Raw genomic sequence first — 23,965 nt, forward strand, 5'->3', positions numbered from 1 at the left:
GTGATATGAGGATGCTACAGTCAGAATGCCTGCGCTGCATTTCCCTTTTATTCCCAATTGATTCTATGGGTCAGTTGGAACTGACAGGTCACTCTCTCTCAGCCTCAGTGGAAGGCAATGGCAAAGCTCCTCTGAAGAGAATGTCAGCAGGAAGAAAGGGGTCAGTTCAGGTCAGGTCAAAGGCAGGGAATGAACGGAGCTCCCATCAGGCACCTTCCCCCCTTTTTATATTTTTTATAATTATTTTTGACAAAATATGCACATGTTTTTTTCTTGCGGCAGATATATAGATGGATAGAACATGGCTAGCAGCAGCTTGTTCCCTTTCCCTTTCATTTGCTCGCTCCCAGCAAAGGGGAAATGTTGCAAAGGGCAAGATTTGCGAATGAATGCTACATTTCAAATGTTACATTTGTTGCTCTTGTCAATTTGGCAAATTGGCAAAATGATACATACTTTTGCTACTGTCTTTAAGGAATTCAGGGGTAGCCCTGAACTGCTTTTAAGAGCAAAAAAGAACGCATGGCAATCGCATCCTTTTCTGGCGTTTCTGAGGTGAGGAATTTATTATTATTATTATTATTATTATTATTATTATTATTATTATTACATGTGTAAGAGGCATTCTGGGGTGGCAAGGAGCTGGGGATACAGGATGCATTAGCTTGCATTTTGGGGTTGAAAATGGGGCCAAGGGCAGATCATAACCTGCACTGACCCAAATGCCCACAACGCACGCACACACACACACACACAAGGTTTTTTAAATCTGACAAAATGTGCACATTTTGGTGCATTTTGTGCCTGGCTCTTTAAAAAAAAAGGAGGGGGGAAAGCATACTTCCAATGCCCCAATGAGTGCTGCAAACGTCACCTATGACAATCGCTTGATTGACAGCAGGCGCCTTCATGTTAAACCTGATTTCTGTAAGAAGGCATTCGCGTTAAAATGCCCCAATTTTTTTAGTGGGCACTTGCTAATGGAGAGATTCGGGAGGGGGCTCCCCCGAATCTGCCCAGTTCCTTCCAGAGCAAAACTGCCAGTGGGAATAGGGCCAGTGTAAAAACAGTTCCTTTGTGAAGAACAAGAGAAGGAAGAGACTAGTTTTCAGTTTGTCTAGATGACTGTTAAATGTGTTTTATGTTTTGCTGATGTTAAAGATAATAAGTTTACCTGGCGCATCCCAAGGTTTGTTGACATGAGATCCTATGTGAGGCATCCTGGCTTATATGGAATTAATGCACAGTACTTGGTTATTCCTGTGTGTATTGATAGTGGCTAAACAAACCACACAAATTTGCTCCATGATTGGTTTATTGTGGGAGTGGCAATCATGTAACCTTCCAGATGTTGTTGGACTGTAAGTTCCAGCAGCTTTTGCCATGGGAAATGTGGGGAGCTAGCACAATTCTCACCCCTGATTTATTGTGCTTTCTGATAGTGAGCATCTTGCCTTCCTTTATTTGTTCCCTCCAGCAATCTAGATGAAGTAGTACAGATTCTTTCTGCCTCAGTTACCAAATCCACTTCGGAAAGCTTATATTCCCAACTTCATTCTTCAACACCCAGTTTGTTATTCCTGAATAAATTTCTTACATACTGTACTGGATTACAGGCTGATAGAGCTATAAGGTACTTCAAAGATAATCTAGTCCACTCCTCTGCTGAAGCAGGAAATCTTGTATTAAGGCATTTGGTAAGTGACAATCCACTTAATCCCTGCTTTATTCTGCAGACGTTAAAGTGCATTTCATTGACACAGACCAGATATGTGCCTGTTGGCTTTTATTGGAATTCCCTTCCATCTCTGTTTGTTTGTTGAACGTGAAAATCTCTATTGTGCTATGCAACTTCAGTTGAATAGGTCTACAGAGCTCCTGCAATTGGAAATCTTGATTTATTAGGGTTCACAATCATAGGAACTCTGCAACCATGCTCAGCCATTTTGGGAGAAAGGCAGGATATAAATCCAATAATAAATAAACTTTGCTGGAAACCTTTATACAAACCTATATGCTTAGTGTGTGAAATTCTGGAATGTTATCCTTTTGTGTGTGTCTTTAGGGAACAGTGCTTATATGTAGAAACCTCACTGTACACTTTTGTCCTATACTGTACTCCAGCAGGCAAATATCTGTTGAAGGTTACAGGTAATGGGGTGATATGTAGTGGATGTGGTGTCTGCCATCTGGCAGATCCTTTTCAGTATCATGACCAAGCATTAATAGCTGGCCACTAGCATAAGAAGGGTTATTTAGTGTTCAGTAGGCTCTGCAGTGTGGTGGTGTGGTTTGAGTATTGGACTTTGGAAGATCAGAGTTCAAATCCCCTCTCAGCCTTGTAAACCCACTGGGTGATTCTGGGCAAGTCAGACTCTTTCAGTCCAAGAGGAAGGCACTGCCTTTGAAAATGTGAGTTCAGAACATGGCAGTTTGTTTTTTGTGACAGTGGCGTTCCTGACCCTGGTGTCACCCAGTGCGATGGGATGCTGCTGGAGGGGAGCAGCAGCCAAGAGGGTGTGCTTGACCCTCCTCTATGCCGTGGCAGCAGAAGTGTCCTCATGTGGAGGCCTTTGTCCCCTCCAGCAGCACCCTATCACACTGGGTGACACCAGGGTCAGGAACGCCACTGTCACCAAAAACAAACTGTTTGCCATGTTCTGAACTCACATTTTCAAAGGCAGTCAGTCTCATGTAAAGTGTAGTAATAATCTGACCAACATCATAAAAGCTAAGCATGGTGCAATCAGAAATTATATGGCTGATGTAGAGCTTGGGATAGTTCCTTTTTTGGACTATTGACTCCCAAGATCCCTCATCCTGCCTAGGAGCCTCTAGAAATTGTTATTCAACAAACTAAGAAAGAAAGAAAGAAAGAAAGAAAGAAAATGAACTTTTCTATGCTCTAGTCTGGCAGTAATACTCCTGTGTCGAAATTCTTTCTCAAAATCTGTTTGGAGAAGAATCTATAGAATACACATAAAATCATGTAAGCAGCAAGTTTATGCTGCTTTGGTTCATGCCATGCTTTGCTTCCAGTGGGTCTGTACAAGCTGTCCTGTTTCACCATGTGAGGATGAACAAAATCTCTTTCTTACCATTCTCGGAAGTTTGGGTTTCTCTCCCGCTCCCGCCTCTCCCTTAAAAGCCCCATATTTTGTTTGCAGTTACAGCTGGGCTACCACAATGCAACATTTGAGTTATGAGATCTGTTAAGTACTGGCACCATAGACAGTTCCTGTGTTTTGGCTCTAGAATGTCAATGTAATCCTGTGTGTAGCTATACCAGTGGACTGCTTGAACTAGGTAGGCACTCAGCTGACTGCTGAGAAGGAAATAATCTCAAAAGACTTAAAGTTTGCCATTGTGCAGAGTTTAAAACAGCTGGAGAGTTTGTAGTGACTAGATAACCTTTTTGAGAGAGCAGTACAATTATATCAGTTAAAACCAGCAAGATTTTTGATCTGCCTCCAAAGTATTACAGGTCAAGGAATAAAGAACAGACCTCCAATCTTTGTGGTGCTCGTGGTGGTGGTGATGATGATGATGCTGATATAGTATTTTAATGATTTTGGTAATTCTCTCAGTTGATTTGTAAGGTGAGCTAATATTACCTCCATATTACAGGGAAAGAATGTTTGTGACTCAGGTAAAATTTGACTTCCTGGTGTATACCTCATGTTCCTAGTGGTTTTACATGGACTGCTGCTGAAATATATGTGCGACTAAGCAGAACAGTTGCAAATATAGCATTAAAATCAAAGAAAGAGTTAGCATTTTTAAAATACTAATTTTAAAACACTATTTTATCTTTTATCTTCATATGAAAATAGCAAATCTTTGGGAATCTTACTGTGTGTCTGAGCTTCTGTCCAAAAGTAGATTACTACTGAAATCCCAAGGGTCCTTTAATTCTTCCAAACGGACCTAGATGTTTACAGATAAAGGCGTGTTGTTTGAATTTCTGAATGCCCCATTTCCTTTTGCAGTAGAAGAGGTTTGTTTGCCAAGTGTCTTGCAGCAGAAGTGGTAAAGAACAGAACAGGCCTCGTATTTCCACGTACGAGCAAATGCATCCATATTTGCACCTGTGCATTTGTCTTGAAACTGATGTGGAATAAGAAGTGGCTATCCGGTATATTTGACACCCAGTGCAAATCATTTTTAATACTCCTTTTTCTGCAACCAAATTATTTTCAGTAATAATCATGAAATGAGGGAAATACTAATGGCCAGGAAAGAAATGAATAATAATTAATAATAATTTGTTTTATTTATATACCGCTATTCCAAAGATCATAGCGGTGAACAGCAAGTAAGCTAATTAGCAAGTAAGCTAATTTGCCCCCAACAGTCTGGGTACTCATTTTAGCGACCTCGGAAGGATGCAAGCCTGAGTCGAGCTTTGGCCCTTTTGCTGGTCTTGAACTCGCAACCTTGTGGTTTTGAGTTTATGGCTGCAGTACAGGCATTTAACCACTGCGCCACCAGAGTGAAAATCTTTTATTTAACTTTGTATATGCCAGTAAAAAAATAAATTAACTCTGTGTCTGTGTGTGTACACACACACGCACACTCCAGTAAAAACAACCAAACAAACAGGTACATAGTACACTCAAAAAGTTTTGAATTTGGAGTAGTTTGGATTTCGCAGTTCCAGATAATGGATAGTCAACCTGTGGTATGGTGCCATCTATATATCTGGATGTTCTTTCCTCCAGTTCTCACTTCTCTTTCCTCCATGTCATATCCAGTTTTCTGTATGGTATGTTTAGTGTATAAATTAGATAAGGTGGTAAAATACAGCCTTGCCTGACCCTTACCCCCACTCCACCCCTGTTGCCAATAGCAAACTGTTCTGTTTCTCTATATTCTGACTGGAGAGTGATCTCTTGTCCTGAGTCAGTTAGTCTCCTGCTTTATTTCTTGCTCCTAGGCCAAATTGTCCTACCATCTTTGATTCTGCTCTACAGTCACCCCTTCTCATTTGGGGAACAGGATCCTCATAAAAGTGGAAAAACCATGAATAACTCACCCCCCCCCCCCACCAGATTTAAAACACACAAAAAGTACAATCTGTGGATCCATCTCACCATGGATGCTATTGAAGTGGTGGTGTTCCTTTGCAAGGTAGAAGCAGTCAGTCAGTGGGCTTGCTACTGCCTCCACTGCTGCTCTGTGCCATTCTTAACAGGGACTTAAAAAACTCCTTTGCAGTCTTTCAGTCTCATGAGGCTTGCTGTCCCTATTAAAAAGGCATAGGGCAGTATCAAATAATTTGTGAATAATCATATCCACAAAAGTGAAACCTACAAGTGTGGAGGGTGAATGTATTTTTATTTTTTGCATTCCAGTCGCCTATGATTAATAAGAAGTCCTGTTTTGGTGTGTGATCAGTTTCCTCCTGGACTTCAGCATGGAATCTTTCAATTTCTTCTTCTTCTCTCTCTGCAGTTGGAGCATAAACTTGAATTATGGTTATGTTGATAGGTTTTCCCTGAACTATTATTGCCTTACTCTTTTCTGCCTTATGGAAATTCCAAGAGGAAGGAGAGGGAGAGGAGGAGATTAGCTAGCCTTTGAGGCAGGTTGTAAATGTCTGCTGTTCAATTCATGTTTCTTGCAGCCAAGCCCTTCTTCACTTTTCTGGTGCCGCCACTGAAGGGGGGAGTGAAGAGCCACAGTTGCACACCCCTTTATGTTTTGTACCCAGGGTAGAGCATCCTATGTCCCTATGTTAGGTCCACCACTGAGAAAGAAGTCTGCACCTCACTGTACTCATCTATCCATCAAGAGAACCTACATGGTATGGCAAAATCCCACCAAACCCTTCCCTTACAGGACACGATGGTTTGTACTGGGGAAGGGATTTTGTGGGAGGAAAATGTTTCATTCTTTCTTGCCTCAAGCTGTTTTTGCTGAACTAATGTCCTTCTGCATCTGTATTTACTCTACAGATGTACTGAATGTTTCATGTTGGAAATCATCATATTTTGAAGTTAGGATTAAGAAAGCCATTTTAGTGATGCACTGATTTGCTACAGGCAATATTTTTTTTGTCTAGGGGCACATTTAAAAGTATTTTAGTTATTGAAATATTTCATATCACTTTTCTGTTGTTCAAAATATTTTTAAAGCAATAAAACTGAGTTAAGAGTACTACTGAAAATATAAAACAACCCGAATCTACAGAAACAGGATTTTCTTTAAACATTTTTTTAAAATGAAAGCAAAATAATCATTTGCTGCAGCCATGTTCCAGAGTGTTGGAACAGACTGGTAAAAGTTTTGTTGCAAGGTTTCGTATCTGCCATAAATATGGCATAAATCTCTGTTGGCGAACCTGTGGCATGTGTGCCACGGGTGACACACAACGCCATGTCACTGGGTACAGGCCAGAGAGAAGGAGAGACAGCTGGGGGCAGGGAAAGGTCAGGAAGGGTCTGGTGGGAGGACCTCCACCTCCCCCATGGACCTTTCCTGACCTACAGCTGCCTCCAGAGAGAAAGCTTTGGGTCAGGAAGGGTCCAGGGGGAGGAGGAACACGCACATGCCCACTCCTCCGCTCTCCCATGGACCCTTCTTGACCCACAGCTGCCTCTGGAGAGACAACCGTGGGTCAGGAAGAATCCATGGGGGAAAGGGCAAGTTCCAACTTCCTGACCCACAGCCTCAGAGACAGCTGGAGGCCAGTGGAAGGGCTGGAGGAGGAGGAGTAATGGCGCCCAGCTTCTAGCTTCAGACAGCTGAAGGCTGGGGAAAGAGTGTGTGTTGGGGAGGAGAAGTCCTGCTCCAGAAGTCCCACCTCTGGAGGATGGAAGCCCTGCCCCTGGCTCGCAGCCCAACCGCCAGCGCAGAAGCCTTGCCCCCAGCACACGGATCAAAAATGGTTTGCCATCACTGGCATAGATCATAAAGCCTACCAGGTCAACCTTAACAGGCAAAAAAGGTTAAAAAGTTAAAACTAGTAGCACTTAGAATTGACCTTTGGGCCTCTCCATGCTACACAATTTAAGCACCATGTTTCCACTTTAAGTGCCATGGTTCCATCCTATGGAATCCTGGGATTTATAGTTTAGTGAGAGGCATTTAGGATCCTCTGCCAGAGAGCTCACTAAACTATAAACCGCAATGTTCCATAGGCTGTAGCCATGGTAGTTAAAACAGAATCATTGTGTTAGAATGTATTGAAGCAATTGGCTAGAACCAAAAGTAATATAGCTGGCCTGGATAAGAATTAGTATGACCACACCTTCTATCAGAAAGCAATAAAAAAGAAAGAATAAAAAGAAAGAAAGCATGCAGGTGTTCTATACCAGCTGACTCTCCTGAGTCATTTTCAAAAGGACCTTCATATTAAGTGCTTAGCAGAAATTAAACCTGGCCTGACAAGGCCTGACATGTCTAGAAAAGACCTCCTAATTAGCCAGAGATGGAGAAAGGTGCTCCTGGCAGCTACAGTACTTGGATTTGTTTCTTAGAAGCAATGCCAAATCTATGATGGAGTCCTGAACTTCTGGCCAGATAGTTTTAGGAAATGGTGTCCATTGCAGGCAGTCTAATCCCCTGCCAAAACCACAGGTATTCTTTACTAGTGTATATGGCCCTTCTCTTTTTATTCTGAAATACGTTTTCATGCTTCTCATCCAAATTCATCACTGCTTTCTTTGCAGTTGGTAGAAGAGCTTTAAGACTCTTTGAACATCTGAACTCAGGATACTAAAGTTACCATACATTATAGATAAATTACCAGGTCAGTGAAAGATATTAAGGTCCAGTAAGTGTGTAAAGGTTATGAAGTTTTTGATCATGGGCAGGACTGTTAGCAGAGTCAACATGGTGTAGTGGTTTGAGTGTTGGACTATGTAGCTTTCCTTTTGGTGGGTGAGGTGTGTTTGGATGAGGGAATTCCCTTACGTAGGGTTCTCCCCAGGATTTGACATATATTAGGCAACTCCCTCATCCAAATTGATGTGAGAGCCAGAGCGGTGTAGTGGTTTGAATGTTGGATTGTAACTTTGGAGACCAGGATTTGATTCCCAGCTTGCCCATGAAACCCACTGGGTGACCTTGGGCAAGTCACATGCTTTCAGTCTCGGGAAGGCAATGGCAAACCTCCTCTAAACAAATCTTGCCAAGAAAACCCCATGAAGGTGGCCTTAGGGTCACTATAAGAAATTACCTGAAGGCACACAACTGCAAAGGATTGTTAGCAAAGGCATTTAGGTACAATTATCGATTCAGGAATGAATTAGTAATAAAACTCTTGTTTTAAAGAACAATATTTAACACAAGTGATTAATTTCTGTAAAACAAGAGATTTAAAATGGTAAGAAAAGGGTGAAGAGAGTGATTTAACGTCTAAAAAAGAAGAGTTATTATGGTTCCAGAAGTCACACTGTCTGTAACATGGAAACTCTGCCTGCAATCCCAGATGGTGTCCCAATTCCATTGAGGTATTGCTGGCATTTCTGGTGGGTTTTGAGAATGAGACATTACATTCTGTTATACATAACATTCCCTGAATTGTCTAGCTTTTTTATTTTAACATAAAGTACCCATGGGTTGCAGTTTGGAACTAAATGGATGGTTGACAGGAAAGAATGTAAAACTATCCACATCTCAGCTCTTTCTCTTCTTTGTAGTGATGTTATCATCCGAGCTGTTTTTCTATCAACTAGTGAAAAGGGACATGTACAGTGCCTTTCGGAGGGGTTCACCCCATTTTGATCTTTCCATATGTAGCTGTTTTCCAACCTTCTGAACAGGGCTGTTGATAGGATGAGGTCTCAGTCATGCCACCCATCGGTACAGCCCCTCACTCTATAAGATGTAAAAGATGTATATCAACTACCCCATTTCAGTTGCTGATCTATATAAAAGATGTATATCTTTTACAAATGTAGAAGATGCCAAATATGTTTTTACCAAGTATTGACTCTCTGTGTGTGTGTGAATATTTATGCAACCAACATGTTCCCGTTTGTTTTCATTTACTTAAATTTTGTGCCAAAATATGAGTATTTTGCATTTTCAGTGTTGTGTATCTTCTGTATATCAAGTGGTTACTAAGCCAATTAAATGCATTTCATTTCCAAATTATAGCAAAAAACGTGGAGAGTCAGGAGAAGGGGTCATTGAATATGTTTGCAAGGCACTGTTTTACTCCAAATGCTGGAGTCCCCGGATAGCACCCATAGATATGCTTAGAGGAATTTTAATAGCTCAAATATTCTGGCTGGGTCAACAGTCGACCTTGGGATCTTAACTTTCTTTATATTGGTTCCAAATCACACAGAACTCCAGAGGCAAATCCAAATAGGTTTTGAATTTTGTTAAGAAAATCACACACTCACACAAGCATGTACTCTCATGCACACACACAAGAACTAATGAAATTAAAGATAGTAGCTTGTTGCAAGGTTGAGGGAAGGTATTTTTTATCAATCCTGAAGCGAACTGCAGTCGGGATTATGAGAGTGACAATGGCTCAACCAGACTGCCTCTGTGTGTGTGTGTGTGTTTTGTGGGGTTAGTGTGAAATCTGGCAGCATCCCTGCCAATGTAGGAGTGTCAAGGCTGGCTTTCTGTAGAGTCTAAGGATCCCCAAAACAATGGCATTTCCACCTGATTGATGGTTTTGACTTCAGAGTACAAAAATAATATTTTTGGTTGAAGACAGTGACATTAATTTAATCAAGCAGTAATAAGATTAAAATAACTCCAAGGTGTTTGGAATAGGATGGGGTGTGGGAATTAGAAAGGGTGCTAGCAGAAAGATGGATTAATGCTTTGGGCTAACAAACCTTTCACTGTCACCGTCAAGAGGAAATGCACACAGAAGGGGTGGAAAGCAGCAGTACTTACACCCATTGAGTTACATGAGACCTTGCCACATGACCTCAGGTCTATGTGACCAGTCAGATGTTCACCTAAAGCAGTGGTTCCCAACCTGTGGGTCAGGACCCCTTTGGGGGTCGAATGACCCTTTCATGGGGGTCGCCTAAGACCATTGGAAAACACCTATTTAATTACAGTTATGAAGTAGCAACGAAAATAATTTCATGGGTTTGGGTCACCACAACATGAGGAACTGTATTAAAAGGTCATAACATTGAGAAGGTTGGGAACCACTGACCTAAAGGTTGACATGGCCTGTCTAGGTTCATGCTTATGGATTCTCTGAAACTGCTATTATAATATAACAAAATATTTGTACCCCCATTAAGAGTGATGTTTGAGTGCATAAGTAGCCAAATAGGAAAAGCACCCACCCGCCCCATTTCAGTTTCTCATCTGATCACCTCTATAGCCAGCCATCTTTACATCTCATGAAAAGTTATATTTACATGTATATATAACGTGTGGTTTTAGCGTCCAACACCAGGGACAATGGAATTGCATCACAGAGATCTCAGGGAAGATCAGTTGCCTTTTTCACCTTTTGTCTGATGATCTCACATTTCTGAATGATGGCAGTGACTAATAAAAACACGCAATATGTATTCTGAGGTATTTGTCTTTAATGTCTGCATGCTGATCCTAGGTATGCAAATAAATCATGGAATTGGTATACATGTGTTCTGTGTTGCACCCTTTTGGACAGGTGGTTCCCCCTCCCCTTTATTTGTTTGGACATTACACGTGTATTGTAAGTAACTTATTTTTTGTCCCAAGCCTGCTGCGATATTTCTTGCTAACACATTAAACCGATAATCTTAGATGGAAGATTGTAGTGACCCTTTGGTATTTGTTCAATGTGCACTTGAGTTTGAGGTCAAGCAAACAAAGCCAGTATTATGCCTTTGCATTCTTTTTAATGAGCCTGTTAAAATCCACCAAAAGCAACTTGTGGGATCTTTTGTGAGGACAGGAAAATGCCAGTAGCACTCTTTGAAGTGCTGCACACAGGAAATGATAGTCCAAAAGGATATGTTAAAGGCTCTGGTAGGATATAAATGGCACTGTGTTGTTGACGGGAAAAGAACTTGGCAAAACTGTTGTTGTGACTGTTCCTGCGGCTTAGAAAGGAATTTCCTACAGACTGGACTAACCATTAAAAATGTCTCTGCTTCTAGGAGGAGTTCAGTGGAGCTTTCCCAGAGAAATGTCAGCTTCAACCATGGAAGCCCAATGTCCCGGTGAGAGAGGAAGCTTTTTTAAGGTAACTGAAAAGTTGTTATAATTTCTTTCAGTAAAGTATATTTTACACTGTAATAGAAGATGCTTCTTAGTTTATGCCAATTATTTTCCAGATGCAGAACTTTGACAGAGCTGCAATGAGAAAGCCTGCCTTTGAAGCACTGAATTCTTTCTTTCTGTAGGTCAGGCTTTTGTAATTTGATGGAGTGACATAAACAACAGCATGTGCTTCATTTCAACCTGATGCTACATTAAATTGGGAGTGCTTGGTAAGGAAGCAAGCTGTGCATATAGCTGTAAACATCAAATTACTATTGCTTTTCATTCCTCCTGCTTAATTTGAGGGTTCACTGAAATCCAGATTCTTCAGTTGTCTATTTGTTCAAATAGTTATCTGATTTTTATTCAGCAAGATATATTTCACATTGATCTTGTTAGCTAGTAGTTTTGAATATGTAAATATACACAACAGCTGCAGTTTAAAGCTCAAACATGAGTAATAGGTTGCCAGAAAAAAAACTGGGGGGGGGGGGTGTCTGTGTTTCTGTTGAAATCTTTCCTGATTTAAGGCAGTTATAATTTTTCTTTTCAGCCATGGATGATCTGCCAGCTGCTGCAGATTTTTCTGTGAGACAGATTACTTGAAAGAGTTTAACACTTAAATATGAGATCAACAACTTTTGCTTACACTATAGTTCTTAAAATCCACCTCAGCTGTGGAAACAGTGGCTTAGAGTACAGCAGCTGAAGCCAGTTCCTGTGCTTCACAAGTAGAGAGAGCTGGCCCGGCATTTAAATCATCTCCTTCATGGGGGAAAAAATTAGGCTGCTGACTGTAAAAACATGAGGGCTTCTTGGCTGTGTCTGCGCCTGCTTCCTATCCTTGGCCCACCCCTGTCTAGGGCAGTGGATGGGCACCACCTGCTGTGGTTATGCTGAATGGTTTAAAACCTAGCCTTCTTTACTTCTGTAGTGAAAAACTGGAGGAAATTATCAGGTCCTCTGAAGAAAAAGAGACAAGGAATAGATGCTAGAAAAAATTCCTTAGCTAGACTATTAATAAAAAGGAAAAGGGAAGGGGAAGAAGGGGGGGAGGGATGTGATGGTGCCTTTAAGACTGATTGCGGTTTTTTATTATTTTCATATGAGCTTTCATGGTTCTAAACCCACTTCTCCCCGTTCTTTGCTCCTTTTTATGCTACAAGACACTAACACGGCTACTTCTTTGAAAACTACCACAGTAGGTTCTTTATGTTACTTGTGAAAACTTGGCTTTTAAGGTTGTTGTGATTGTTTACAATTATATAGTGCCATCAGTGGCAAGTGGCCACTGACTGATGGAAACAAGAAGACATGCCTCTGTCCTGCAAAGCTTATAATCTTAAAACTAACTAGCTGATGTTAACACAACAACAGAAAAATAATCACATCACTACTGGTAGGCTGTGCCCACATAGATCCTGCTGGCACAGTTGCTGTTGTGTAAATAGCATCGCACCTGAGAACTTGACTTGGGACACGATCCTCTGAAGCTGTGTACATCAAGAGATCTACTATAGGAAATTCTGAGATAAGACTGGTCAGGCAAGCATATTTGTACAGAATTATCTATGGGAAGTATTCTGCTGTCCAATATTTGCTGCCTGTTTGTACAAGTGAATGGCAATCCACATTATAAGCTCTCACCCATGTTTTAATTAAATGTCTTCCCTACTTCACTTTCATGATGCTTCTGGATCTGGAAAGTTAATCCATTCACGTTATGTTTGCCCTTTTATTAAACAGCACATCTAGTCTACTTCTCTTCCAGTGTATCAGTATATAAATTGCAACACATTTTCCTGTATTTTGAAAAAGTATTTGTATTGCCATCTCATACACATATTTTTTTACTCTATTCCACTGCCTGTGTTCTATCAAGATTTAATGCATATTGTATGAATGCTAGGAATAAATTCCAGAATTACATCACAAAGCAGTAACCAGTTGTTGAAGTACTAAAAATACCTGATGTTGCACATAACTCTGTTTTTACTGGTGTATTCCCTATGAAGTTATGTCACCGTTGCTGAGAGTCTGCCATAACCTGAAACAAGGTGGCTTTTAAGACTGACAGAGCTTTGGTAATTGAAAGGAAGAAGACATTGCAAATACGGCAACAAGGATGCAGGATTTTGAAAATATAAGAAATCCCTTGTGTATTGAATTGAGGAGACATAGTTTACAGTAGTGATGTTTACACCAGATGTGGCCAGCTCTGCGAACATTTCATACCTGCCCCCTCTATGCTATATGTGAAGAAAGATTTTAAACCTCCCTGGTATAAAACTTTCTTCACAGACAGGCCAGCGCAGAACAGAAGCAGATTTTAGGCTCAGGGGGCACAATCCAAATCAGGACATTAGCAGTAAAAAGGAAGAATTAGGAAGTTTTATCCTACCCCTCCTTATGATTCTGACCTGGGCCAGTTCTTTGCACCTTCACGTCAATGGATGGATGACAAAATCCAATCCAGATTGGGCCCCCAGCATCTACAGTTTGCATGAGAGGAGAAAAAAAACTCCTATTAGAGCAAATGAGAGTCTTTTCTTCATTGTAAGTTATAGTGAAGGGGACTGTTATATATGTTGATGGACGCTCTGTGACTCTGGGTAAGAAAGAGGATGAAGGAATGCAGTGTGACTGGTGGACGGAGCTGATAGTGGCCCTCAAAACATTACTCCTGAGAGCCGAGGGAGGTTTCCTGCCCTAATTTATATTATCCAAGAATACAGAACACAAGATATCATTTTAACAGTTACTCTTTTTTCCCCTGGAGTATAACACTGAAATCTGTGTGTGATCCAAACTCAGCATTTCCCTCTTATCTAGCAGCTGAAAGTTGAGAACCAGCATGGTGTAGTGGTTTGAGCACTGGGCTGCAACTCTGGAGACCAAGTTCAAATCTCCACTTGTCCTTGGAAACCCACTAGGCAACTTTGGGCACGTCACACTCTCTCAGCCTCAGAGGAAGGCAAAGGCAACCCCCCTCCCCAAACAAATCCTGCCAAGAAAAGTCCATGATAGAGTCATGATAAGTCAGAAACAATTTGAAGGCACACAACAATAACCTAAAAGCCACTTGAGCTTACATGATTGCAGGTAAACATAATTTGTTTCCTCCCAGAAATGTCTCACATCTAGGAATAAGAAGGAATTGCCCTTTAAAATATCTTTTTGAATTTTCTGTCATGGAGGGAGAGAGTCTACATTAATTCTATAGCAAAGAGCTGGGTATCATCCTCATACTGATGACACCAAACTCCAGAATTTCCAATTATCTCACCCAGGAGCTTCCCAAAGAAGTTGAAGAGTATAGGGGATAAGATGGAACTGTGGGGCTGAATTCTTAGAAAATCAACAGACCTTGTGTTTTTTTCTTGATGTAGGTTGTCAGTCAGGGGAACTAAGGGTGTTTCAGTGCTATACCCTGGCCTGAAACCAATCTGACTTGAGTCCACAAAACTTTTTCCTCCAAGATATATTCAACTTGCATCTGCATGGCAGAAGGTTGGGGAAGGGTGTGTGAGTGGCAAGCCAGTGTTATTTGCACAAAGGGAAATACAGTAATGTGGAAGTGCGGAGGGGGAGAAAGAGAGGGGAAAATTATATTTTTTTAAAGTTGTAGTTTGGTTCTAATGACAGTATTTGCAGGCAAGTGTTGTTTCATATGTACTATGGGGAATTGGTACTTCATTCATGTGCTTTATTTTTTTATACAAGATGGACTTCAGAATGGATATAAATGTACAAGCAAAGCAGACATAAATGAATTTCAAAGGCATTTTATATTATGATGTAATATTTCTGAACTAAGGAATGAAGGCTAAAGTTTGCCCAGGGGAAAATTTCAAACCTAATAATAATTGCCTATTAATTATCTTTATTTAGAATATGAGATATACATCCCTCTGGTGGCCAGAACAGGGAAAGAAATGCTCTTAAAAGCCCCAAAAGTTAGAAACGACAGTGTGTAGTTGTTCAGTTCTCAGGTTAGCTCCTGAACAATATGGGTTTCCCCCCTTGCTCAACTGCTTGCAATCTGGAAGTGAGAAGAGAGGCAGCAATCTCCTTCCTCATTCCTACCAGGCACTGGGTTATACATAGGCTGTGGTCTTGTCAGGCATACCCCAAAAGTAAATGTGAACTTTGAAATAATCTTTTTTTTAATCTAACTGAATAGAAACCATTCATTCCTGTGAAATGAACCAAACCAAAGAACTGAGGACAAGTTGACAATGATCCTGTACAGACTGGCACTTTGGGTCGGCTGGGAGTCGGAGTCAGGGTGTAGCGTCTCCACAACACATACCATGGCATTGCCCCAGGGTGCCATGATGCCACACGCCACTCCACACGGCGCGCAGCATCATGTGCTTCTCTGGTGCTGCATCCATACGATGCAGTGCCAAAGGAGCACCATATAGCGATGGCACCACAGCTAATGCGTCCTTTTGCTGGGCCCCCGATCCAGCTGAAGAAGGTGTGACTCCATGCCATCCCTTCGGAGCAGTCTGAACAGCCCCAATGGGGGTAAAGCCTTTTACAACTCTGTAGAGTGGAAGGCCTTCCTTCCTTTTACAGGGAGCTCATGGAAAGTCTCATGTGTCTTTGTGTACCATATAGCAGTGGTTTTCAATTTTTAAAGGTATTTTAGATTTTAGCTCCCAGAATTCCTTACCATCAGCTATGCTGACTGGGCGTCTGCAAGTTGAAATCAAAAGCATATGGAGAGCCAAGGGTTGAGAACCAGTGCTGTAGAGGGTTTTAGATTCTCATTCCATACAAAAGCCCACACCTTGGCAAGCATAATGAAAGTTAGTTCATCTTCAGCACATTGTACATCTTCATCATTTGACAGTATTGCACTTGTAGCACAGTGTGCCCTTGTTTCCAGAAGGGGGCGTGTGAGCACTAAAAGGTGCATTGAAACAGACCATTAATGTACAGACCATAAATGTATAACACAGAAGACCCACTAGGGATGGGCTGATCAGTCAGATGCCATTCCATCTGTTTGTCTTTCTCTCTGTATCTTTCTTTTACTCTCTAATTACTTGAAAAATCATTTTCCCCACAAAACTTAGCCTATTGCTAAACACCATAGCATAAATCATTTGTATTTGCGTTTTTATTCATTTTTTGAGCTAAAAACAATGCCGGTTGAGTATCCCTTATCCATAATTCCATAATACTCCAGAATCCCAAATTGCCCAAATGGGTAGCTAAGATAGTGACATCCTTGTTTTCTGATTATTCAATGTACACAAACTTTGTTTCATGATCAAAATAGGTATAAAATTACCGTCATGGTATGTATATCCACCAGACCATGTCTAAGATATATTGTTCCACCTCCTTGACTATTGTATTGTTATCGTAAATTGATGATAGAGTAAGTTTTAATGAAATCACTATTGTATTGTATTTTAGCAATATGTTTGTATGCATTTTAATGGTTGTAATCCCATGTCGATCCAAATGGGAGAGGTGGGAAAATATTATTATTGTTGTTGTTGTTGTTGTTGTTGTTATATAAATTCTATACAGAGTATAAATGAATTTCATGTTTCACTTCCAAGATATTTCATTATGTATATGCAAATATTCCAAAATCTGAAAAAATCCAAAACATTTCTGGTCCTAGACATTTCAGATAAGGGATACCCAACCTGTATTGCAAAATGGTGATGCATACAGATATCAAAGGATAACTGTGTTGTGATCTGTGTATTGGTTTGGAAAGTGAAACTCATATCAATTCACTTAAACCATGAGGGGCAAACAAAATCCTTAAGCAAATCTAGCATTGCTTTACAGGGTCCAGATAGTTCAAATCCCCATTCAACCATGGAAATGACCACCTTAGGCAAGTCACACTCTTTAATTCTCAGAGGAAGGCAATGGCAAACGCTCTCTGAAGAAATCCTGCCAAAAAAATGCTGGGATAGGGTCACTTGAGGTTTGGAAATGATTCAGCCAAAGTGAATCGTGTTGGATTTGGTCTTGATTGTATCCTAGTTATTTCTAAGCTACCATGTTGTAACTTAGGGGCAAAGCAGACTTCCCCGAAGGAACGGCTTCTGGCTGCCTCTTTGAGCACTGTGGCAACGATCTGGCGTTTTACCAACCCAAAAAGGTGCTCCTTTTTGGGATGGTAAAAAGCCACCCCTTTTGCCGCACCAGCAGCTCTTCCATGTTTTGCAGTGTGTGTTATCTAATCACCATACCGCAGGAACATCCCAACACTGCCCGCCATCTGGTTGGGTGGGTGGCATGATGCCACCTTGAGGGCAGAGTTGGGGCGTGTGGACGCCACACCCCCACGCCACCCTGAAACCTGCTCTTTTTTCTGGTCTTGCATCCAGTTAGTTTAGCTGTGCTCTGATCCAGATGTGTCTCCTGTTGCTTTATGTCAGCCCCTTCCCCCAGGGAAAGGCAGAAAAATGTTACAGGCTTTTATGTACCTACCTCTGTACATAATAACATTAGTGTGGTCAGGAAATTCCCATCTACTTATCAACAAGTATCATTTTTTCCATCTCAGTAGTTAGTAAGTATTTTCCTTATCCTGCCCGACGCCCCCCCCCCCCAAGCCTCAGGAAAAGGAAGTCAAAATTAAAATGGATTGTAATGTCTAGTGAGTCATCCTGCTCTTTTATTTCCACACCTCTTCCACTTACTTGGTGTTGCACTGTTTTTCCCCTTCCTCTAGTTAATTGACACAATCGCTTCAGAAATCGGAGAACTGAAACAAGAAATGGTACACACAGATCTAGTGCTGGAAGATGGGCCCACCAGTTTACAAAGGTGAATTAAACATCTATATGGGTAGCATATGACAAATGTTTTGTGTTGTAGGTGTGTTGTGTTAGTTATGAAGAGGTTGTTTTTCATCATGTTCGCTGATATTTAATTCTACAATTATGAGATAATTGCATTTTTCAGATACATATTGAATCAGTTTGCCTGTGGTAGTGGCTGGTAATGAAACTCTGTGTGAGTGAGTGAGTGTGTTCAGTTTCCTTTTCTATGCACTCCTGGTTTCCTGTAACAACAGATTTCTATGGCATGGGTTTCTGATTTAAAATGATATATAACAGTATGTAAAATATACAGTTAGAAATAAAACAAGCTTTCACTTTAGTTACTGAGAAATTTCAGCTTAAATATGGGACTACACTTTGTAGCACATATACCACATACAGTTTATTGTATAAGTGTCCATAAAGTTTATTGTATAAATGTATTGAAGGCACTGAAGAGTTTCAGATCATTTTTATTTAGATGGGACTAGGGAGGAAACTACGTAGCATGTATTTTATGTAGAAGGTACACTTCAGATAAAATGGTATTGAGATATAATTTGTGTTTAAACTCCTTTCATTTCAGCAACCTCTGTGATGTTTTACTGACTAGAAAATCAGTTCAAAAGATTTCAGTTTTGTTTTTTGTTCACACAACCACTAATGAGAGTTAATATAGATTTTTGAATGCAAATCCTGCTGGTGAGTGCCAACTCAGTAAATGGGAAGACCTTGACCATTTAGGACTTGATCTTGTATAAGAATGCTGAACTATTATGTGTGAGGAAAAACTGGTTGGACAAAGTGGGAATAGTTAATATTTCAACTTGGTCCAGCAGGTTTTGCAGTACAGTAGCAGGCTAGTCCTGAGGCTAAGGATGCTTAGCAGTTACTGTTTTCTGACTATCTTACCTTTCAGTGGGACAGAATTGGGAATCTGTTGGTGATCCCTCTACACCACAGCGTCCATCTCTTTGCTAAAGGCAGAAATCTTAGTTGTGGATTCCCACAGGCTTATTTTCCTGGGTGATTTCAATATTTATGATGAGATACCCTCCCCTTAGAATGCAGAGAGATCTTGTAGCATCTTTATGACTAACTGAAAGAAAGAGGTTGGCAGCATGAGCTTTCATAGACATTAGTCTACTTCCTCAGATGCATTTAGTGGAGTGGAAACCAGGAACAGACATATATTTGCCATTGGTATGTGAGAATATAAATTAAAATTCTAAATCCTTTGTATATGGAAATGAACTAGCAAGTCCAGTTTTAAGAATGGTCGTTAGTGAAGAAAGACACTGAGAACTGCCCAATGTGTATGGAAATTAAGAGGCAAGACTCATTTGGCTTTGGAAACTAGCCTGTAGGTGGGGAGAATAGATGAGCATAGGACCCCCTCTGAGGATGGGGTCAGATAGTGTTGAAATGTGTGTAGTGAACCAGGAAGCCATTCTCCCTGTTCAATCCATTGCTGAGGGACTGTAGTTTATGGATGAATTGCAATTCTGCTGTTTCTCTTCTGAATTTAAATTGACATTCTCACATGCCAATGTATGTTTGTATAGTATATATAGATGTGTGTGTGTACATATGTGCATTATTAGTTTATTTAAGGTCAATACATGTTTGCTTATGTTAGTATAAGGTGTTAGTTTTCTGGGCTTAATTTTGCATTGATTGTTAGCCTGTCATCACCTCCTGTATTTTTTCTTTTTCTTCTTTCTCAGAGGTAGATGCTGGGATGTTAACTTGGTACAGACAACTTGGTACAGTTGTCAGGGATGAGCCATTTTTTACCAGGGTTTAGAATAGAATTTTATTGTTAAAAGCTAAAAGCCGTCACAATATAAAATAGATCCAAACAGTAAATACAAAAACAATATTAAAAAAAACCAAGGCATAAAAACCGCAAATAAAACAACATGATAAAATTAGTATGAGAGACCCATCAACAAAAAAAACCAATAATACATCATAAATGATAAAATAATAAAAACATAAAACTGGAATGGTTCTAGCCACCATTCCGATCAAGTTTATATTTCTCATACTGCTTATTTCTGGGTAGAAGAGCTCTACTTTTGGCTGTAATAAGCTTTTAATTGTTTACACTATAGTAATCCCCCCAATATCACCCAAATATAACACCCCATAAATAATCTACTCCAAACACACACGTATACAAACAATACTCACACGTATTCAAACAACTTACACTCAAGCAATAGACAAACATTCTACAACCATAACACATGCAACACACATTCACTTCCTACCCCTAAATAACAAGGAAATTCTGCCCTCTGTAGGAGTTGTGGATCTTATTTTAAAGAAGTTATTGGAGACTTGTGGATCTAAAGGTGTTCCTGGTAGCACTTTTTTGGCTCCCACACTAGATCCTAATACTCATTCATATGTTTATCTACTAACCTTGGCTTTAGGCAACTTCCTTATCTTGTCCCCCAACAGCCATCATTAAAGCTGAACTTGTCACTTCATCTCTATACCGAAACTCTACACAGTTTTGCATTCCTATGTACATTCCCCTACACAGACTGCTATATAGGTCTGTCCATAGGCTTTCCACTTCACCAAATGCATCTTAGGAAGCAGGCCCAAGTCTACGAAAGCTTATTCTACCAACTTCTGTCTTTCAGTTAGTCTCAAAGGTGCTGCATGATCCCTTTGCCTACTGATTTTCCAGACTAACATGGCTATGTCTTTGAATTCTGCTACTTGTAAGAGGCTACTGAGAGCTGACAGAAACGAAATGGCTAGAGGGATCCTGAAGTAAGATCTATGATAAATCTGGTTTAACATAAGTTAGAGCACATTGTAGAACCTGATGGCTATGGAATACACACCACCACTGCATTGGCTCAGTTGTAGACCACTGGAACAGCTATTCTGGTTTGTTAGAGGCCTATTTTATCTTGGTCTATGTGAAGGTGGTGAAGAACCCTTGGTAGCTCATATTTGTCTCGTTTGGGCTCCAGACAGATAGTGGGAGATGAATCTTAAAGAATAACAACACACATGTTTGTGTACACTAAAATCTTTAAGAAGACACCCAGAAATGTTTTGGAAAAGCAAGGTGAAATTGGGGCAAAATAAGAACAGTAATTGATCAAGGGCAGGCATCAGAAAAGACTTCTCTAGTAAGTGGGGACCATTAGGAGAAAGCAGCTCAGGGCAGAGCAGATCTGGTGCTTAATACTTTTCAGAATTTGCATGGAATGCACTAAAAGGATATAGAGAAGCCCAGACCACTGGGCACATTGAGGTTGGGCTCAGTGTTATATCTGCTTGCTCCTGCATGTTAATAAATGTTAATGGTGTGCCATGGCACATAGTTGCATAGAAACAGTTCCCACACCATATTGGTACATAGATATCAACTGTGAGAGGAAGTTCAAGATTGCTGCATCTTTCAACAAAACAGGAAAAAAAACAGGGAGATGACGGAGGAGTCTTGTTACCACGCACTCTGACTAGTCTGAATGGGGAGTTATGAATCATGACCATGCTGAAAAGGATGCCCAGACATGACCAGTGGATATCCAAACAATATTGGGATATGAAATGTTGCCTCTGGGGCATAGGTAGATGCCTGTAATATTTTTTCTTATTCCAAAAGTATTTCCTTGTTTTATTGGAATGTAAATGCTCTCTTGCATCAAAGCAGAGATGAGTTCTGCAACTAAAGTACTCACGTGTCTGCCTCCTGGCAAGTCACCTGCAATAGGACATAAAGGTTTTAAGTAGGCTGTTTCTACACTGGTGCAATGCTATATAATCATTCATTGTGAAGTCACTTAATGAGCCCATTGTGACTGGTGGAACAAGGAGAGACATTAATGAGAGACATTTTGCTAGAGATCTCAAGGGTAGCTATCTTGTCAACATGCTTCTTAAACTCACATAAGCTCGTAGTTTTGGGGCCATAGTCATCTTATCTCTGCTCTAGTTGATCAGTTCAGTAATGGCTTCTGGTGTGAACTGCAGGATGCTTTTGCGCTGGAAATAAGAAAACTGCACCTTTACAGTCTAACTCATGCCTCCATAGGCTGAAATTTTGTGATTAGTGAAGAGAATTTAGAGCTTCATACTAGTGTGAGTGCAGTTTACCATTATCTGGTGTGTGTGTTTTTTAAATCAGGGGTGATGAAAGATTGTTGGAGTACAGCTCTCATCATCCCTTACAGTTAACTGTACTGCTTAGGACCAATGAGAACTGTAGGAATGTCACACATTACCTTCTAAAGCAGCAGTTCTCAACCTTTGGGGGTCGAACAACCCTATATATTTCTGATGGTCTTAGGAACCAACCAAGGAATTTTATGGTTGGGGGTCACCGCAACATGAGGAACTGTATTAAAGGGTTGTGGCATTAGGAAGGTTGAGAACCACTGTTCTAAAGTATGGAATGGATGTATGTCATCTTCTGCTCCATAGAAAAAAGGATAAACCCCTTAAAATGCATTGGAAACTTATAGGTGTTTATTATTGTGTTTCAAATAATTTTTTTTTTAAATAGGGCCTGACAAGATAATACCTTTTGATACAAAGGTTTGGACAATCTTTGGAAAATGTACCAAACACTATAATTTTAGACACTAGAATAATAGTTACAGAATATTTCATAATCCATATATACTAATTCAGCAATACTTAGAATAGTAGTGTAAAGTAGAGAAGTATAATTATCTCAGCATTTCAAATGGGGACATGGTACTAGAATAATTATATGTTGAAGGCCATAATAGGGTTGAAAGAGACTCGATGGATTTGTATTTCTGTATGGAATTCACATCCTATACTTTGCATTGAAACAGATTAGTATTTTGCCTTGGAAATCCATGCAGTAGTGAACCATGCAGTGTATTTTTGAGGAAAATGCATATTTAAATCATGTGTGATTTCAGAAATGTGCATGAGTTAAAATGCATATTTTTTTAAATGTATCTTTAGTCAATAGAAAAAATACTTAATGTCCATTTTTAAAAAAAAGGTACATACAAATCTGAATGCATTTGTATATGGTTAACAAAGAAAATGTTGTACAACATAATACAACAGTGGGATAGTATGATAATGTCATTCAGATACTGGGAAATACAAGAACAAGAGTGCCATATTTTCTCATACCTATCCATATGCTTGCCTGAGGTGGGACTTGAATTGTGATGTCCTGCTTATTGGTTGTATTGTACACTACTAAAACTATCCCCACACTTTGACTCATATGACAGCTTTAACAAAACATGTATTAGAAAATGCCTCCCTCTTAAAAATGGGTTAATTCAATGAAGGTAAAGGTAGTCCCTTGACATGAATGTCTAGTTGTAACTGACTGTAGGGGGTGGTGCTCATCTCTGTTTCTAAGCCGAAGAGCCAGTGTTGTCCAAGGACTGCTATGGTGTTCGTGTGGCCAGAATAAGTGCACTCAACGCTGTTACCTTCCCACTGAGAAGTGGTACCTATCTATCTACTTGCATTTGCATGTGTTTGAACTACTAGGTTGGCAGAAACTGGGACTAGTGATAGGAGCTCACCCCGTCATGTAGCACTTGGGCCTCAAATTGCCAACTTTGCAATCTTCCTATCATCAGAACTGGTGTCTTAACCACTAAGCCACTACATCCCCTTAATTCAATATACACTAACACAAATCGTGTCTATCCGTGCCATTTCATAAATTATTCTGCACCAATAGAACAGCAACATTTTAGCACCTTATCAAGACAAGTTACTAGTAAAAGCAAACAGATTCTCTTGTAAAGAAAATGACAGGGTTGAGCAGGAGCGAGTTTGTATCACTACTGGCATTCCTCTCCTAAACAGCACTTTTATCTCAGGTGTGATTCCTAAGATTTCTAACCTTGTATAGAGCATTTCTATACAAGGTCAAGAATCTGTATGCAAACAGCTGTTGAAAACCCAGAGGTAGTTGTACTTTAGGTGAGGGATCTGTACAC

At 40.2% G+C, this 23,965-nt stretch overlaps 1 protein-coding gene across 9 annotated transcripts in view; it reads left to right on the forward strand.

Moving 5' to 3' along the window:
* Nucleotides 1–23,965, forward strand: part of RIN2 (Ras and Rab interactor 2) — a 76,048-nt gene that overhangs the window by 15,649 nt on the left and 36,434 nt on the right. For 3 of the 9 annotated variants that reach the window (XM_042462536.1, XM_042462538.1, XM_042462540.1), the window contains 2 exons: nt 11,079–11,164; nt 17,897–17,991. In XM_042462536.1, the coding sequence (XP_042318470.1) occupies nt 11,108–11,164; nt 17,897–17,991 (152 nt within the window). In that variant the 5' untranslated portion in view covers nt 11,079–11,107. Of the gene's footprint in view, nt 1–5,680; nt 5,807–10,864; nt 10,948–11,078; nt 11,165–11,255; nt 11,412–12,235; nt 12,383–17,896; nt 17,992–20,644; nt 20,778–23,965 lie in introns of those variants that run through there. The other 6 variants (XM_042462541.1, XM_042462543.1, XM_042462539.1 and 3 more) reach the window with 6 other exon arrangements.

The sequence above is a fragment of the Sceloporus undulatus genome, chromosome 4, assembly GCF_019175285.1.
Source record: "Sceloporus undulatus isolate JIND9_A2432 ecotype Alabama chromosome 4, SceUnd_v1.1, whole genome shotgun sequence".
Classification (NCBI taxonomy): Eukaryota; Metazoa; Chordata; class Lepidosauria; order Squamata; family Phrynosomatidae; genus Sceloporus; species Sceloporus undulatus.